Source organism: Phocoena phocoena, chromosome 13 (genome assembly GCF_963924675.1).
Source record: "Phocoena phocoena chromosome 13, mPhoPho1.1, whole genome shotgun sequence".
Lineage (NCBI taxonomy): Eukaryota > Metazoa > Chordata > Mammalia > Artiodactyla > Phocoenidae > Phocoena > Phocoena phocoena.
Genome location: NC_089231.1, coordinates 78,267,423 through 78,286,299, shown reverse-complemented (window position 1 = coordinate 78,286,299; position 18,877 = coordinate 78,267,423). Strand labels below are relative to the sequence as shown.

General features: G+C 43.8%; 1 protein-coding gene and 1 non-coding gene across 4 annotated transcripts; one reads left to right on the top strand and one right to left on the bottom strand.

Moving 5' to 3' along the window:
* Positions 1 to 932: 932 nt before the first annotated feature.
* On the top strand, positions 933 to 18,216 carry SPRING1 (SREBF pathway regulator in golgi 1). 3 transcript variants are annotated; one of them, XM_065890123.1, is made up of 5 exons: positions 933 to 1,186; positions 10,468 to 10,624; positions 14,484 to 14,635; positions 15,028 to 15,141; positions 17,229 to 18,216. In XM_065890123.1, exons 1-5 carry the CDS (start codon positions 1,076 to 1,078, stop codon positions 17,310 to 17,312), a joined length of 618 nt encoding a protein of 205 aa, XP_065746195.1. In that variant the 5' UTR covers positions 933 to 1,075; the 3' UTR covers positions 17,313 to 18,216. The 3 variants fall into 3 exon arrangements, with proteins under 3 accessions (XP_065746195.1, XP_065746196.1, XP_065746197.1); XM_065890124.1 differs by lacking the exons at positions 10,468 to 10,624; positions 14,484 to 14,635 and having other exon boundaries at positions 1,076 to 1,186; positions 17,229 to 17,312; XM_065890125.1 differs by lacking the exons at positions 10,468 to 10,624; positions 14,484 to 14,635; positions 15,028 to 15,141 and having other exon boundaries at positions 1,076 to 1,186; positions 17,229 to 17,312.
* On the bottom strand, positions 3,384 to 3,456 carry TRNAE-UUC (transfer RNA glutamic acid (anticodon UUC)). The gene has a single exon. It is a non-coding gene; the product is annotated as a tRNA-Glu (tRNA).
* Positions 18,217 to 18,877: the final 661 nt, after the last annotated feature.

The following is an 18,877-nucleotide window of genomic DNA, read 5'->3' as shown; positions in this document are numbered from 1 at the left end:
TCAGTAGCACCATCTTCATACATGAAGGAAAGCTCATCCCCTAAATCTGTTTCAAGAACTTGCAATCTCACCTTAATGCCCCCTCCCCCCGCAATGATTCCTCATCACCAGAAAATCCCTGGAGAAAATAAAATACAGAATCTCAAGTTTCCATCCATAAATTTGACACAGCCCCCTAAATAAAATAACCAAGATTTCACTTTCAGATGCTTGCTTTCGAGGGGGCTTCAGGTCCTGTGTTGGCAGCAGGCCGTACATAATTATTCCAACATCGAATTCTGTAATAAAACGTTTGCACGTGGGATGCATCTGAATGACTGAATGAAATGCCTTTTTACCCTCTGCTCCATACATCGCGCTCCATCCCTAAGGAGGATTTCACCAGAGTTTTCAATGTATGAGAGGTTTTAGGTTGCACCCCCGAGCCGTTATATGACTGCACCGAAATGCACGCAAGAGAGCATCTCCTGCATCACTTGCACTGGAAGCAGGCAGGTGCGCTCCGTATACAATGCTGCAAGCGTTTTTCATTCCTGCAACCAAAGTTTACCGCGAAACGCCCCAGGACTGAAAGGGCAGGAGATTACGCTGACCATACCTGGGGGAAAAAAAATAACGTTATCTTTTTACCTGCCCAGACGATTCGGCAATCTCAGTGGCATCATTCTCGTGCTTCCAAGCCAATCACTCGCTCGGCCCGGGGAGCACCTGACTTCTGAGTGCTTCCGGCCTCTCCCCAGGTTCTTTCTCAGGTCGCGGCGCCCGGCGCCGAGACCCGGGCAACAACTCCACCGGCCGCACGCACACGATTGCCCGCCCCCTTCCCGGAATTCAGCCAATAGGAAGCCGCCGCTATGCAGGGACCAATGAGGAGGAGGCCGAGCGAGGCGGGCGGGTGACGCACGAGGTGTGCAGGCGGTGTGTGGGGCGAGGTCACGTGGGGAGGCGCGGGGTGGCTGACGGGAGCTGGCTGGGCTGAGGGCCGCGGGGCCGGCGCCCGCTGCGAGCCATGGGGCTGCCGGCCGCGTAGGGGCCATGCCGCCCGGGCCCCGGGCCTGTCCCGCTCCGCGCCGGGATGGTGAACCTGGCGGCCATGGTGTGGCGGCGGCTCCTGCGGAAGAGGTGGGTGCTCGCCCTGGTCTTCGGGCTCTCGCTCGTCTACTTCCTCACCAGCACCTTCAAGCAGGTCAGTGGCCGCCCTCCCTCCCCGGGTGAGGGAAGCTGCCTCTGCAGCCGCGCTGCCCGAGTGTCCGGTGCGCCGGGCCGCCTCCGGAGAGGTGGGCGTTCGTGTCCCGGGGCTGAGGACGGGCGAAGGGACCCGCCCATTTCGTTGGTAGGCCAGGGGCAGAGCTGGGACTCGAACCCGGTGCTGTGGGCCCTTACGCTGTGCTTGTTATCACCCTGAGGGCCGTCTCCTTACCTCCTACCTGCCAGGCCGAGTGCTGAGCAGGGGCGAGCATTTCTCCCTTCTCCTCGCGGCCGTTCTGGGGGGCGGTGTCCCCGGGTTCCAGCAGGGTAACTCGAGACTGGGAAAGGTGGAGGTGCCTGGGCCAGTAAGATGCCCAGCTGAGCTACGAAGCCAGCGCTGGTGTGCCTGGTTTTCATTTAATTTAGGGGCTCGGTTGTCCGGCAGGGAGACGTCTCAGGACCCACGAGGTGCTCTTTCTGTGCATAACGTGATTGAGTGGAATTTTTTTTCACCTCCCCATCCGCTTAGTTTTTCTTTTCTGTGCGAATCTGTGGGAGAAAAGGCAGGATGCTTTGGTGGGAAATGTTACCTAGAGCACTGTCCCTTCGTTTAGAAGTCCAGTTCAGGCGTTTAGGTTTTTAGAAAGGGTGAGCATATGCCAGGGTGTACCCGGGACAACCCTGGTTTATACTCTTGCGCTGATGCAGTTAGAAAAGCTCCCCTTTTCATTCTCAAGGGTCATATTCGTATAAAAGTTGTCAGTGAATAGAAAAGAAATACTAAGTGATATGGTCACCTTAGTTTTAGGAGATTGTAAAACTCCTAAAAGTTAGGGGACTGTAGCCCACCTCTCAACCTCAGGCTAACAGAGAGGCTGAGTGTTGTAAGCCTCTTCTGGTGACTGGGATGCGTCGGTGACATTCATGCAGACTAAGTGCTTGCACTTGTGTTTTCACAACTTCGCAGACACCTGCTCATGGCCACGTGTTGTTCCTTCCCTGTCAGGTGGGTGCTGTAGTGACCCCGGACTCAGCCCTCTACCTTCCTCCCAGCTGACCCAGCTCATCTCTAGCACCATTGGTTTAAATACCAGCTGTATGCTGTTGCTGTTTCTAACTCCAGCCTTGACCTATCCAGAAACCCCAAGGTTCTTCTATCGCGTTGCTTGCTTGACGTCCCTTTTTGCGTGCGTTGTCGGCTTCTCATACTTGGCCAAAACAGAACTCCTGATTCTCCACCACCACTTCCTCTCCAGTCTTCCCAGCCTCACTGAGTGGCACTACCATTCCCCAGCCACGGATACCTTCTGCTTTTCCCTGCCTGGACTGCTGTAGTAGCCCACCAACAGGTCTCTGCTTCCTTTCTTTCTTTTTTTTTTTGCAGTACGCGGGCCTCTCCCCGTTGTGGCCTTTCCCGCTGCGGGGCACAGACTCCGGACGTGCAGGCTCAGCGGCCATGGCTCACGGGCCCAGCCGCTCCGCGGCATGTGGGATCTTCCCGGACTGGGGCACGAACCCCCGTCCCCTGCATCGGCAGGCGGACTCTCAACCACTGCGCCACCGGGGAAGCCCTGCTTCCTTTCTTATCCTACAGTCTATTCTCTAACCAGCAGGAGGAGTGATAATCTGAAAAGAAAAAAAAAATCCCAGCACTCCCTTGTGTATAGTTCTTCTTTGGGTTCCTGTTGCACTCAGCTAAAACTCCAGATGCCCGTTCCAGGATCTCTGCATTGTGAGTGTTTTTTTTTTTTTTTTTTGTCAGTTCAGGTGAGGCTAACTATTACTGCTCCAGGTCACACCAGGTGACACAATCTCAGTGATGTCAGTTCCTTGCCCATAGTCCTGCTTTATTTTCTCTGCGGTAAGCATCACTTACTGAGCATTTCTGGATCACTTACTTGTTTATCTGTCTTCCCTCACTCTCCCTTCTAGAACGTAATTTTTTTGGACACCAGGGACCTTGTCTGTGTTGTTCATAGAATCTCAGTCCCTAGAATAGTACCAGGCACTTCATGGGTATTCAAATATTGGTTGAACAAACAATCACATCTTTTTAATTGGGGTGACTCTTCCTTTCTTCCCAGCTTGGCACACTCCTACTAATTTTTCCTGTCTGACTCGGATGCTGTCTACACTGTGACTTTCCCTACAACCACTTTTTTTTTGGCTGCATCGCGGGGCTTGTGGGGTCTTAGTTCCCTGACCAGGGATCGAACCCGGACCCTCAGCAGTGAAAGTGCAGAGTCCTAACCACTGGACCACCAGGGAATTCCTCCTACAAATGCCTTTTAGGTATTCTGGTGTACCTTGTTCTTTTTTTATTTTTCCCCGTGTGTCTTTTTTTTTTTTTAAACTTGTGATCTGTGACTACAGTCCTAGGGGTGTGTGTATGTGTGTGTGTGTGTGTGTGTGGGGGGGGGGTGATCGTGAATCCCCTGAAACTTTCAGCGACAGTTTTGTTTTGCAGATATTTCTGGATCTCATTCCCCCCACTGCCTAAGAAACGCATTAGCTATAACCTCTCTATCCCTGCCCATCAAGCCCCTGGCAACCACTAGTCAACTTTCTGTCTCCATGGATTTACGTATTCTGGACATTTCATATAAATGGAAACATACAGTATGTGGTCTTCTTTGTCTGTCTTCTTTCAGTTAAAAGCCAGTCTTCAAGTCTCATCCATGTTGTAGCATGTGTTAGTACTTCATTTTTATGTCTGAATAATATGCCGTTGTAGGCATCTAACATGTTTTGTTTAGCCATCATCGTTTGATGGAGGCTTGGCTTGTATCTGCCTTTTGGCTATTATGACTAGGGCTGCCATGGACATTGGTGTACAAGGTTTTGTTTGGAAATATGTTTTCAGTTCTCTTGAGTATTGTCCTAGGAGTGGAATTTATGGGTCACTTGGTAACTCTGTGTTTAACTTTTTGAAGAACTGCCAGGCTGTTTTCCAAAGTGGCTGCACCATTTGCAGTGAACTTTTAAGAAACTATACTTGTCAAGTTTTGAAGTAGTATCAAAGAAGATTATCCATAATTATCTGGAAGAGCCACTAAAATACTCCTATTTCCAACTGCACATTTGTGTGAGGTAGGTTTTCTTCATAAGCTTCAACCTGAACAATGTATTGCAATAAATTGGATTTAGAGGCAGTTGTGAGAATCCAGCTGTTTTACGTCAAGCCAGACATTAAAAACATTTGCAGAAATGTAAAGACATTTTCTCATCTCACCAAGTATATTTTTTTGTTTTGAAAAACATTTTTCCCTCCACACACATGAAAAACTGTTGACATGTAATGGGCTCATTATTGTTATTTATTATTATTTTTTGCGGTACGCGGGCCTCTCTCACTGTTACGGCCTCTCCTGTTGCGGAGCACAGGCTCCGGACGTGCAGGCTCAGCGGCCATGGCTCACGGGCCCAGCCGCTCCGCGGCATGTGGGATCTTCCCGGACTGGGGCACGAACCCATGTCCCTTGCATCGGCAGGCTGACTCTCAACCACTGGGCCACAAGGGAAGACCTCATGATTGTTATTTTTAAACGAATAAATAACTTATTTAAATGTTTTAAGAATTGGTTTTAATTTCCAGTATGATAAATATCAGTAGCCATAACCCTCATTAACTCACATACTGAAGTCCTCAATAATTTTTAAAACTGTAAAGGATCCTTGGAGCCTATTCTGACTGATGCCCCTCCTGCGTGCCTGTGAGTTTGCTCCTCTGCTCTATTCTCTGCTGCAGTTTCGGTCTTCCAGCACTCCTGAGCTGTGTGGCTTGAGGGAGTCTGCTGCATTTTGCCTAGCCTCAGGCTCCATCTGTAAGGAGCTGTGCTGTAGCACAGCTGCCTGTCTATTGGACGGGAAGGTGGGGTGGGTGTGGTTAGAATTAATTGAGAAGAGGCTGTGAAAAACTCGAAAGCTTTGGAGTTTTTCATATGATCCTTAGCTCTGCTTCAGTGAGACTGTGAACTTGTGGAGCAGATGTGGCCACTTTTTGCCTAGAGAATAGTTGATTATTCTCTACAGCTTTGAATTCCTGTCTTGATTTTCATGTTAATTAATGCTTTGGGGGATAGTTTAAATTGTAGGGATGGGAGCACAGGAGAAATTAGTGACCTTGGTGGGGATGCCATTGGGGTGAGGACTGGGTGCTAGGTGACTTGGGCACATTGATTTAACAAATGTTTAGTGAACACCAGCTGCACCAGGCACTGTCTGCTAGATGATGGAGGTACAGTGAGGGGCAAAGCAGATACAGTCTTACTCTCGCAGAGCCTATGTTCTGTAGGGGGTGAGGGGTAGAAATGGCAAATGAGCAGAATTATTTCAGATAATAATTTGTGATACAAAGAATACAAAACAAGGTACTGTGATAGAGCGGCAAGGTGGGCCTAACTCTGTGGGGCATTTGAGCTGAGATTAGAGAAATCCGTCTTGGAGTCAGAAGGGTCCTTAGAGGTCCTCTCATGTAAATAACTGTTCTCATAGTTGTTAAAGTGGTGCAGTTCCAGACAGTGTCAGGGCTATTTGCATAACTCCTTGAAAATATATGAATATCTTTAGCTTTAAAGTGATTAAGTAGGTAAATTGGTTTCAAGTTAGACACTATATAAAGTGTAATAAATCATAAGAGAGAGTTGCTAATCTGTTTTTCTGCTCTGTTTTTCACCGTATCACCAAGGTACATATACCTGTCAGAGTCTGTAAAGTGCTGCACAGGGTAGAGGAGGAAAGCAATTATCTTTAATCTCACCAAACAGAGGGATTTACTGATGATATTTGGGCATATTTTCTTTCTTCATATTTTAAAAATATAATTAGGGCCTACTGTTTCTTCACATATATGCATTTTCCTCATCTTTAAAAGCTCTTTCTGGGTGTAAGTTTTTATAACTAAAAATTTCCATGATCAGGCTATATTTATTAGCTATTCCCCAAATATTAGACATTGGGATTCCGTCTGGCCTTTATCCCCTTTTTTCTTTTACTTTTGAGAATCATAAGCGATTCTTTTAATGACAGTGCCTTATGTTTAAGTGCTTCACTGCTTACATGGGACACATCTCATTTGACCCTAATGATAACCCCCGAAAAAGAGACAGGACAGTTATTAAAATACCCCTTTTTAAATCAGAGGTTAAGTAATATACATTAGTAATAAAAACATTTCTCTAGCGCCTTGTAGTTTATGAAGAAAATTCTGGATGCTCTTTTTTTTTTTTTTTTAAATTTTATTTATTTATTTATGGCTGCATTGGGTCTTCGTTGCTGCGTGTGGGCTTCCTCTAGTTGACGTGAGCGGGGGCTACTCTTTGTTGTGGTGCGCCGGCTTCTCAGTGCGGTGACTTCTTTTGCTGCAGAGCACGGGCTCTAGGCGCATGGACTTCAGTAGTTGTGGCATGCGGGCTTAGTAGTTGTGGCTTGTGGACTCTAGAGTGCAGGCTCAGTAGTTGTGGCACATGGGCTTAGTTGTTCCACCAGTATGTGGGATCTTCCCGGACCAGGGCTCGAACCCGTGTCTCCTGCATTGGCAGGTGGATTCTTAACCAATGCGCCACCAGGGAAGTCCCTGGAGGCTCTTTGAGAATAGAGAACCTGCCTATCTTTGTCTCTGTATCTTTAACACATTGTAAGAACTTGATACCTTTGAATGAATCTTGAATTAAAAAATACACACACACACACACACACACACACACACACACACACACACACACACACACACACACACACACACACGGGAGGGGGTGCTTAAAATTGAGACAGCCTAGTAGGGTAGTTTCGGAAAGGTTTAAAGCCACCTATCCAATGAAGGAATCAACTCAGTGCCCCTTCACCACACCCTTGCAAGACTGGACCTTCAGGAAAGCGATCACGTGCTAATTCATTACATTTGCCATTATGTCTTACACAATCTCTTGTATGGTCTTTTCTGGTTGTACAACTCTTACCAGTTCTTTTGGAAAGGTCTTAAATATTCATGTTTGAAAACAAGTACAAGTGCTGGGAGAATTGCCATCCTATTTACCAGGAACACAGTAATGTGAAAGAGGTCCTTCTGGGATGCCCTTGTCCGTGAACTCTTCATTTTCTTTCAGAAGGAATAACAGGAAAGTTTGAGAGTGATGTCAAGAGCACTTTCAACCTTGTTGTGAGATCCAGTTTACTGTACTTTGACCAGCTTCTTAAGTCTTTATGGCTGTTAATTTATCTAGGGTAGCATTTCAAGTGCACTTTAGTTTGCACATAGCTTGATTATGCCGTTAATTGACATGGTCCCAGCAGAACTCATGAACTTACAGGTGGTTAAGCATTGTGCACCTAAATGATTTTTCCCATATTCTCAAGACTTCTGCATTTAAGTCCTTTTCTTGCCCCAACCAAGGAATACAGATGTTGTTTTTGTATTGATATAACCCATCCTGTTCCTGCTGGTGCCAGTTCTTTCCTATAAAAGAAACAAAAGAGAGGGGGCAGAATAGAAATGAAAGCCACCTTGAAGGACTGTTTTACCTTTAGTAAATTAAGGAAAAAAATTCAATAGTGGAGTGGCACACTGTTATTTAAATTCTGGTAATGTTACAAATGGCATATATAACTTTTGGGAAATTATCAATATTTGCCACTATTTAGCATTGACTGTACTAATAATAATTCCTACCACAAATTACTCAAGAGAATAAGCAAAAGGTCTACATTTTTATTGCAGTGCTATTTATGATAACAGACACCTGGGGTGGGCTTAAACGTTGATCTGTAGAGGATGTTTTTACTAAATTACAGCACATCAAGGTGATGGATTATTATATAGCCTTGAAAATGTGATTATCAAGATAATGTAGGTACTTGAATGGTTTACCATCCAATTAGTGTCAAGAGGAGCTGAATGCGAAGCATACTAATTTGTAGTATAAATGCTGGGGTCAAAGGCTAGAAGTTAATATGCAGAAATAGATACAGCTTTATTCAAGTGATGGGATTGTGGGCAATTTATGTCTTTCATGTTGGCAGTCATTTTTTTTTAAATAAACTTTTAATTTTGGAGTAATTATGGATTTACAGAAAAGTTTCAAGGATAGTACAGAGTTCCTGTAGATTCCTCATTTAGTGTCTCCTGTTGTTAATGGTCATCATGTTTTTAATAATTTTTTATCATTTTATTTTAAATTAAAAATGAAACTATTCCAACGATGATGAAAAATGTTAATAATCACCTATGTCCTTTCCACGTTAATGGTTTGTAGTATCTTTGCATGCATTTATCTCAGCTCTTATAAACCCATATGTGTGTATTAATACAGTTATCATAATACAATGTGTGATAATATGCACATTATTTTGTAACTTGTTTTTTTCCTTAATATACTATGGACATCCACCAGGGATCTGCAGCCCTCTGTATTAAAATTATCTGAGTGCTTTAAAAATATTGATTCCCAGGTCCCATCCATAGAGCTTTTTACTCAGTCTGGAGTTGGGCTCAGGAATCAGAATTTGAAGTCCTTACATAATCTGATGTGCAAGTCAGGTTTAAGGACTCCTGCTCTAGATAAATACACATCAGTCACACATAATTTTTAGGTAATAGCTATGGCTATCCAGTGTTTATTCATTCATTTCTCTGTGGTTGGGGTTCCAGGTTTTTTCCACCACATAAACGGTGCTGTAGTAGACATCCTAGTGCACCCTTACACATCTGTACTTTCCAGAGGCTAGGCCTCAAACATGTGTTTGCTGTGCCAAAGTAGATGTGGATTTGCATGTCTTAAGTATTAATAGCTCTTCCCACATGGCTTTCCTAGAGATATCTTAGTAACTGTATAGCTCTTTCCCATTGTCTTAAAGTATAACCTTTGCCATCAACTTTCAAGGTTAGTCCCTTTTTCTCAAACAGTGACACATGACAGATCATTCTTAATGGCAAAAGCCACAGAGCTCTATTAAAATGGTAGAATGGTTAAACTATTATGTATAAAAATCCTCTTAGAGGGAGTCTTATCATTGTTTTGTTTTCCAGTGATAGGTTGAAGAATCCTCTGAGAAGATGGCTCTTTCTTGCATGGCTTGTTTTTTTGGCACTCGGGCATCTTACTTAGTTTCTTTAAGAGTATAACAAAGGCAATTTGGAAAGCCCGACTGTGCCTTGGGGGCTAGGAGAAAAGATCTAAACTCTTGCCTCTAGAGCAACTCCTCACTTTGCATGTCTCAGTAAAGGGCTGACTGGCATGGGTGTCTTTTATAAAGAAAGGTATGTTCTGAGGGTCACATACTTAGTATTTTTTCATAGAAGAAATTTGCAAGTTGACATGCGTCTTCTTGCCCCTGAAATCAACCTCCCAATTCAGCGTTCCCCTTAGTTTACCACTAAACTCCTTACTGCAAATGAAAGTAACCTTGTGCCCTAGACCTGTCCAGGTATTGTCTGAAATGACAGTTGGAAAGTTTCTTTGAAGTTTCCTCTTCTATTTTAAACGTGTATTCAGATTTTACATTCTATTCCACAATGTATTTGTTTTAATATAAAAAATATTTTAAATGATTTGCCATCAGAAAAATTTCAAAACTTTTCCCTCCAAATTTTTTTGACAAAATTAATGCTTTTGTACACATTCATAACATGCACGTAGTCCAAGGGCATTTATGTAAGTCTGCCAGTTTTGAAGCATAGCCCTAATTTATTACTTCTTCCTGCAGGTTTATTTTGCATTTTTTAAAAGAAATACATTTATTTATTCTTGGCTGCATTGGGTCTTCATTGCTGCGCGCGGTCTTTCTCTAGTTGCGGCGAGCGGGGGCTACTCTTCCTTGTGGTGCGCGGGCTTCTCATTGCAGTGGCTTCTCTTGTTGCTGAGCACGGGCTCTAGGCACATGGGCTTCAGTAGTTGTGGCACGCAGGCTCAGTAGTTGTGGCTCACAGGCTCTAGAGTGCAGACTCAGTAGTTGTGGCACATGGGCTTAGTTGCTCCGCAGCATATGGGATCTTCCCGGACCAGGGCTCGAACCCATGTCCCCTGCATTGGCAGGCAGATTCTCAACCACTGTGCCACCAGGGAAGTCTTGGTGGGTGGATTCTTAACCACGGTGCCACCAGGGAAGCCCTGCATTTTTTTTTTCATGACTTTGGCTCAGACTTTGCTCATACCAGGGGAGTGCAGATTCCTGTTGTGCAAGCTGTTTTTAGTGTTTCTTTCCTATTACTGTAGTTTCTATGAAAAAATTGGTGAAAATGCAAGAAGTGATACTTTAACCTTGTCATTTATGGTGTCTTTGTAGGAGGAGAGGGCAGTGAGAGATCGGAATCTCCTCCAGATTCACGACCACGATCAGCCCATCCCATGGAAAGTGCAGTTTAACTTGGGCAACAGCAGTCGGCCCAGCAACCAGTGCCGGAACTCCATTCAAGGGAAGCACCTCATCACGGATGAACTTGGTTAGTCTGGCTCCCTTCCTCTCCTGCAGTCCCTGGGCCATTCGTAGGTTTTTAAATAGGGATTTTATATGCTGTCTTTCCCCCTCTTGCCCATTTCCAACACTTCTCACGTCTTTGTCTTTTATATCTGACTCATCATTCAAGGTTCCCCTCAACATCAGAGAAGCTTGGTTTGATAAGAGACACTCTCCAGAGTTAGAATTACGGTTTTAGCATTTTATCATGCGTCAGCCCCTTGACTACTTCCTGCCAGTCTCTTCCCAGCCCCAGTACTTTCAGATCTTAACAGTCGTTTTTTTCTCATTTTGATGGTGAACTCTACAAGATAAACAGTTTTCCTTCTTGGTGACGTGAATCGTATCCACATAGTGTTGGCATTTAGGAAGAGAATGAATGCACTTGTTGACTGTATAATCTCAAGTGAATTATAAACACTTCCAAAATGTTTTACTGTTACTATTAAAACATCAGTCTGTTTCTTTTTTGTTATATTCACTAGTTTTATTTTTAGGTTCCACGTATAAGTGATATCATACAACATCAAAGTATTTGTCTTCCTCTGTCTGACTTACTGCACTAAGTCTAATACCCTCCAAATCCATCCATGTTGTTGCGAATGGCAAAATTTCTTTTTATAGTGGCAAGATAGGGCTAGGGGATTAAGAGGTACAAACTACTGTGTATAAAATATAAGCTACTGAGGTATATCAAACAGCACAGGGAATATAGCCAATATTTTATAACTATAAATGGAGTATAACTCTTAAAAATTATGAATCACTAAGTTGTCACCTGAAACTTATGTAATACTGTAAATCAATGATACCTCAATTAAAAAAACAATCTGTCTGTTTTGGTGCCTTCTCCCAGAGTTTTAGTGTATAAGAAAGACGATTCCTGTGCTGGCGAGGCGTTTGGATTAGACAGCCGCTAGAGCTCTAACCACTCTTAAGACTGGCCCAGTCCCCCAAGGAGAGACTCCTGGTAATGTTCTGCCTGCATTAATTTAGCCCTTACTACATGCTGGGCACTGGGCTAAAAGCTCTCCTTGAATAACATCTCATTTGATTGTTGTAGCAGTCCTGTGAGGTGTAGGTGTTTCTGTCTTCACTTTGTAGTTGAAGATACAGGCACCAAGCGGTTCAGGAACCTGCCCAAGGTGGCAGGGGCTCTTTTACAAACCATAAACGGGATACCATTATCACGCCGAGAGTACCACTTTTCCTTAATGTCAGCTATCCAAACAGTGGTCAGAGTTCCCCGATTGGTTTACAGATTGTTTATTCCCTTTTCACCTGGTGGTTTGCAATAATTTGGTTAGTTTGCAAGAGTAAAATTGGCTCTCTCTTAGAGAGTCTCAGAACAAATGGGTTATGAATGTCACAATACTGAAATTGATACAGGTAACCTTGAATTAGAATCTTCATCGATACCTGATGGAGCCTAACAAAATGAAGACATGTGCTATCTTCAAAATGAAACTATAGTGCTTTTTATATATCTATATTTAAAGTTTGCAACCCCAGCAAAATAACTTAAAAAAAAAACTTTTCCAAAAAGATCTCAAAGGAATCAGAGCAGATGAGATTATTTGGGATTGAAGGAAGGAATCAGGAAAACCTCCCACCTAGATTAGAAGAGCTGGAAAATTTTGCACAAAAATGCACTGCTGACTCAACAGTGCCCAGCTCTGTTTTTAAGATCACATTGCAAAAGCAGATTAAATTGCAAGTAACATTTGTTTTGCTTTGTTTTAACAGTAAAGTTTAGCGAAGGAAAATTACTTCCATAAGATGACCCAGCTAGTCAGTCAGGGGCAGACCTAGGACTAAGACCAGGACTGAACTTGGAGTTCAGTGCTTTTTTCTTATAGGCTTTTGTTTGTATGGTACTTAGTGAGAAAGTGTGAAATCTTATGACTTGACTTTAATATTAGTTATGAATGACAGTTTGTCCTTTTCTTTTGTCATAGCTAGCAAAAGAATGATTTCCCTCTGCTTAATTCAGGTGAGACAAAGACTCTCAGATTTCTTAAGTTCCAAGAACCAATCAAAAAAAATCCAAGAACCATAGGTTTTATTTTACCTCCATGAATGCAGGAGAGGAGATAAGCAGTGTAATAAAGAAAACTTGCAGGAATTTTTGCCTTTTAGCAAGCAGATGCCACCCCCACGAGTGTTGCCAGGGTGACACCTTATTCAGTAAGACAACCAGCAGAGTTACAAACTTTTCAAAGGTTAGAAGTTGGTTTCCCAGTCAGTAGCAGCACACTCTGAGGTTGTGATCTCACAGGACTCCTCATTGGAAATAATGTTTGCAGGAGTACATTTCTGATGCAAAAGGAAAAATCTTGATGGACTTTCACCAGGAGTTAGAAAGACCCGCCTGGTTTCAAAGCTAAATACTTGCAGTTTGTACTGGGGAAAAAACAGAAGGCCTGAGATGCTAACACTTATAACATGGAAAAGAGAAAAGGGCAGAAAGATCATTTCAACAAGTGTAATGTTTTACATCTTTCTGACACAGATCATGTGATAAGATGCTCTGTATCATTTGGGGTAGAATTTTGAGGAACATGCTGGCTTATTCAGGTTTTTAATTTATAACCCTTCTGAAGGAAGTGAGTAAGAATAGTTAGGAAGAATCCCAGAAACATTTAATGTGGCATTAGAATCATCCTGTCTTAATTTAGAAGACAGAAGGCATAGTTAAAACCACAGCAGCAGCGATCTGGTTCTCGTAGGCCTCAGTTTCCCCCGTGTGACGTGAGGGCCATTCTGGTCCCTTCCACTCTTACTTTAATGGTGCCTCCTGCTTTTGCACAGACTTCATTTTCCAGAGTAGTTTCTGAAAACAACCTCATGCTTCACGACGTCTCATTCTCTGAGGATTAAGAAGCTGGAGCATTTAGAATGGAATGATGTGAGGAACAGCTGCTCTGCACCTGTGTGCACCCGTGGGCCCGTGTGTGTACCTGTGGGCCTGGGCCTGCACCTGGGAGTTTCCCGTGGACCACGTGGTGTCCCTAATGGACTTGTTCTTACATTTTTCTGTCCCACTCCCAGAAGGATATAGAGAAATGTGTATTTAGCAGCTATGAACAATAAATTAGCTTTTGTGAGGAGATTCTTAAAGTTGAGTATGAATGAATGAACTAGGTTGGAGGGGGTGTGTTTAGATGATGAATGGAGGGAATTGGGAGGATTTTTCTTCCTTGGTTATTAGAGTACTCTCATTCCCTAATTCTGAGGGGTAGTTGAATCCCTGCAATGTACACTTAAAAGGAGCCTAAATCAGTTTATAAAGGTTAGGTGTGACTACTATTTAAAAAAATCCTTCAAACTACTAAATAAATGGTAAGTATTTAAAAGGTATTTAAATGTAAAAAGTATATGTGGAGGTTTTTTGTTTGTTTTAAATCTAGAAGGATCTCACTTTCAGGAGTGAAAACCTTGGTTTTTTCCTCTTTTCAGATTTTTCTTTGAAAAATAATGACATTTTTTCCCAGGCATAGATGAAAAATTGACTTGCATAGGTTAGCACAGGAAAACATAGGCGATGTGATGATTGCATCAAATATGTGACAGCAGACTAAAAGGTAGTTTTAGGTAGATTAGGATATATATAGCCTACTTACAAGATGGGAGTCCATGTTTCCTGTAAACTGCTGCATGCAGGAAGCAAGCTCTGATTAGACACTCTCTGATTCCAGCTTCTGTGGTCCTTAGGGTGCCCCTGACTCCAGACTCTATCTTTATGTTCTTTGCATGCAGGACTTTCATTGCTGCCTCGTGATCGCCCCTGGTGGGCAGGTGGGGGGACTGCTGGGTTTATACTCAGGTTAGTCTCTGACTTTCAGGTTACGTTTGTGAGAGGAAAGATTTGCTGGTAAATGGCTGCTGTAACGTCAACGTCCCTGGCACAAAGCAGTACTGCTGCGATGGCTGCTTGTCCAATGGCTGCTGCAGCGCCTATGAGTACTGTGTCTCCTGCTGCCTGCAGCCCAACAAGGTATGGAGAGTTGCTCCTTGTGCTGCATCTCCTTTATTTTTTCTGCCTGCGTTTCACGAGGAGCATTAGAATCTTCTTGTGAGATTCTTCTGGAAATAGAAGGGAACCTTGTCGGTGTCAGAAATGGCTGCTGTGAGGTAGCCTTTGTCTACAAGGAAAGGAGGTGGTTCCCAGTTCCTCCAGTGGTTCTTTGGCAGAATGGGCCATTGTATTCCTAATCAGATATCTAAAGAATAAAACATCAGCCCTCCTGCTCACTTGAGCTCCCCTCTCTCTCTCCTTCCCCTCTTCTTCCCCGTATCAGCAGTCTGTTAGTTTAGGAGAAATTTCCAAGGTTACCTTGTACTTCTGAGTTTGAAATTTATTACAGGTACTGACTTTTGTTTCCATAGCAACTTCTCCTGGAGCGCTTCCTCAACCGGGCAGCTGTGGCATTCCAGAACCTCTTCATGGCAGTCGAAGATCACTTTGAATTGTGTTTGGCTAAATGCAGGACCTCATCCCAGGTCAGAAGCTGTGATGCCTCTAGCTGGGGTATTTGCTGGTGGGAGTCAGGGTCTGCAGGAAAACTCGAAAATATGCACTGGGGGCTTTTGGTGGGGTGATAATGGAGAAGAGATTTAAACGACGTTGTGTGGAGCTTTGGTGGATTGATAGTACATCATCCCTTGGTATCCGAGGGTGATTGGTTCCAGGACCCCAAATCCCTAAATGTTCATATAAAATGGCATAATATTTGCCTATTACCTACTTAAATCCTCCCGTATGCTTTAAATCATCTCTAGATTACTTACAATAACTAATACAATGTAAATACCATGTTTTGCTTTTTGGAATTTCTTGGAGTTTTTTCAAATACTTTTGACCCGTGGTTGGTTGAATCCATGGATGTTGAACCCGTGGTATGGAGGGCTGACTGTATTTAGAATGTGAACATGAGATTTATACAAGTTAGGGATGTAAAATATTTATATCAAATCAAGGTCTGACTGACTTGCATCTTCCCTATCTGATTAGCTTGTCTGTATTTTAACTGGAAGCTTAAAATTATTTTAAAGTCTGGGTGGAGTCCTAATAGTCCAATTCCTGAGAGAAGTTCTCTCCTCCGTCTTTGAAATTTAAGGCTTTCCAGCAACCACTCATTTAGAGTGGGTACTCATTTATTCTGGGACAAAGTTGTGGTTTATTTTAGGATTCAAGGGGATGGGGCAGGTGGGTGTTGAAAAATACACAGGTAAATCTGTAGGTTGCCAAGCTCTCAGTACTTTTCAGCATGTTGTCATTAAATGCTTTGCTCTTGGGCACTAAACACGGCACCAGCTGCTGAAAGCGTCTGACGTCTTTGCCTTTCCATCATTCCGCATCCTCTGCTCTCAGCCTTTGTGATCGGGCGGTTGTTGGAGCTCTCTTTGTAAAATCACCAGACGTGTTTGTCATACGGGTGCTCTTCCTCTGGCTTCCATTCATGGTGTCTGCAAGACTGTCCTGGCTCCGTCTGAGATGAATGACTCATTTGTCATTTTCTGGAGCTCTTGTACCCTTTGCCAGATTTCTGTAGTCTGCCTTTGGGTTTTATGCCACTCTTTATGTCTCTGGTCTGCTCTTAGAGCATTCAGCATCACTGGGTAAATGTTTCAGGGATTATAATGAGCATTTGAAACATGAAGAAATTCCTGATGTCCTTGTTTTGCTGGAAGAGCTTTCCATTTGAATGGGCTTTAAAGGAAATGTGGAGGATGGCTGAACCCATGACTTACTTTGATTCATACTGTCATTCTGAGAAATGTTAGAAAAGGCCAAGTATTTTCTTTCTTTAACTGATAAAACCCAGGAGTTATTTCCAAACTTGAGTGAAGATGCTAAAATTTCAGACTTTGCATTTTCATTGTAAAGAGAAATTTACCAGTTGGCAATTTGCCTTTATAAGTGTCCCAAGAAAGAGAAGATTTGGCTGCATGTCTGTAAATTGGATTAATACTTACAATTTAGATGTTTAGCCTTGGTTTTAGGCTAATTAATGAATTCTAGACTAGCCAAAAACTCAAGTTGCTTGTATGAAAACAAATTGCTGAAAAATTAGCCACCATGGATGATTGTCTGTGCTAAATCACACTTTGCTTGGCCAGATGAAGCTTGTGTGGTACTGTGGGATTCGGCTTGTGTACCAGCCCTTAGGTACCTAAAACTTGACGAAAGCAATTTGAAGTGCATCTCCTTCATCTCTGCAGGGTTCAGTGCCGGGAACTGAATTCCTTTGAAGCACGGGGTCGGGTGCAAAACACCCATTGGATCTTAATCTGACTTAAAATACTTTGAGGAAGATTTTTTGTCTCAAGTTATCCTAGTCACAGCTAGGTTGTTAAAAAAAAAACTCACTAGTGTGCATAAAATAAACAGTCCTGTGGTGACACTGTGTCCATTTTCATGCCCTTCATTGGCATTCTGTGCTGAGCATCTGCGTTTGCTCCAGAAAGTACCCTGGACCCTTTTGGTGACATTTGGAGATGGACTCACCCGGGCTCCTGCAGGGAGCGTCTGCCGGACGCCGTCCTGCTCTCTCTCACGGCGCTCTTCTCTTCCCTTTTGCCAACAGAGCGTGCAGCATGAGAACACCTATAGGGATCCCATAGCAAAGTACTGCTACGGAGAGAGCCCTCCCGAGCTCTTCCCCGCGTGACGGTGAGGGAGACTCAACCCACTGGGAGGATGCGCTGCTGAAGAACTTGTAGCCTGAAGCCCTTCTCTGGTCTTCAGGAGAAGACTTGACCTTGACCACTTCTTGTGTTGTGCTCTTTGGCCTCACTCGCCCCCGGGCTTACCAGATGGACTTGTTCCGTAAAGCAGTTGGAAATGCCAGCCAGCGGGTTACATTCAAGAAAGACAAGACTGTGGGCGACCTGGTGAAGGCATCAGCACTCTGAGCGCCTCTCCTCTGCGGCTGCTCGGGGACCTGTGGGCATCTGTGTGTGTTCTCCCCGGGCCCTTCACTGTAAAGTTATTTATTGGACTTCTTTAGAGTAGTGGGAAAATTCTCATGTTTCCTATAGGAAAATTCCTTGATAGTTGAGTATATTCAAGGAGATTGTTCTTGTTGTTTTCTTGTGTTCTTGAGTTTCAAGAATGAGATCGACCCTTCACCCAGATAAAATGTTTGGTCTCTTAGAACATGCATGTTCTCTCGCAGTGGTTTGTTCTTGGTTTTGTTTTAACAGCATCTTCAAGAGTGGGCCCTGAACACCGTGTCCTGACATCTAAAATTGTCTAGAAACTCAGATGCTGTTCCCTTCTCATCCTGTGCCAACTTTCTAGCAGCTGGCACCATGTGCTCTCAGGTTTTTTCCTAGTGGTATTTGGATATGCTTGTTTACCTATGTGCATGCACCGTTTTAACCAGAAATTCTGCCTTGTTGTCCTGGAGGGTTCTGTTCTTGTTTCCACTGCCCCTGTTGAAATGACTGGTCTTCTCAGCCGTGGGACAGTGGGAGCCTCAGGAAAGTCATCTGCTGGGCGGCCTCCTCCTCTTCTGTCATGGAAACCCCACCTTAAGGCGATTCCTCAGTGGAGATACATCTCGCAACTGACTGTAAGTGGTCGTCCTTTATCGCTTTCAGCTTCGGGAGATGTAATAGGTACAGACATTTGGTTTCCCTGTGATTTACAAAGAAGAACAAAACTCAAGCTTCTGTCAGGGTGCCCTAAGAGACTCACATCTACCCTCCGTGGACATTGGATGTGCAGGCTGCTGGTCCGCATGATGGAGGCGTCCTGTTTCTAATATGACACTAACCCTCTCTGGTCAAGGCTGAGAGTATTTGGTCCTCAGATCAAGACGTCCTGCCCCTTTTTCCTCTCCAGAGTCACATTACCGCACACTGTTCTTTCCCAGAGCCCCTCACTAACCCTGGTATTGGGCAGGGTCTTCCTTGTTCTTTTTCGGTTGTTCAGCGGTTGCCCTCAGAGCAGAGCACGAGCTTTACAGCCCGCTTTCAGCATTTTTATTTCAGTGGAGCTTTTTCCTTGGGCCATGTTTGCCTTCCTGTATGTTTCTGCAGTCTAGTCAATGGAATAATTTCCCTTAGCTCCCTCCTGTTACTTACACTTATCTTCCCAAAGTAGTTTGTCCTCCTAAGTCAACTTTCTTAGAGGGTGAACTGTCTGGCAGTTGTTTTTAATGTTAGATCCCAGGAAATCTATTCAGTTTGCATCAGGTTTTTCAGATTCTGTGTGTGTTCACTGGTGCTA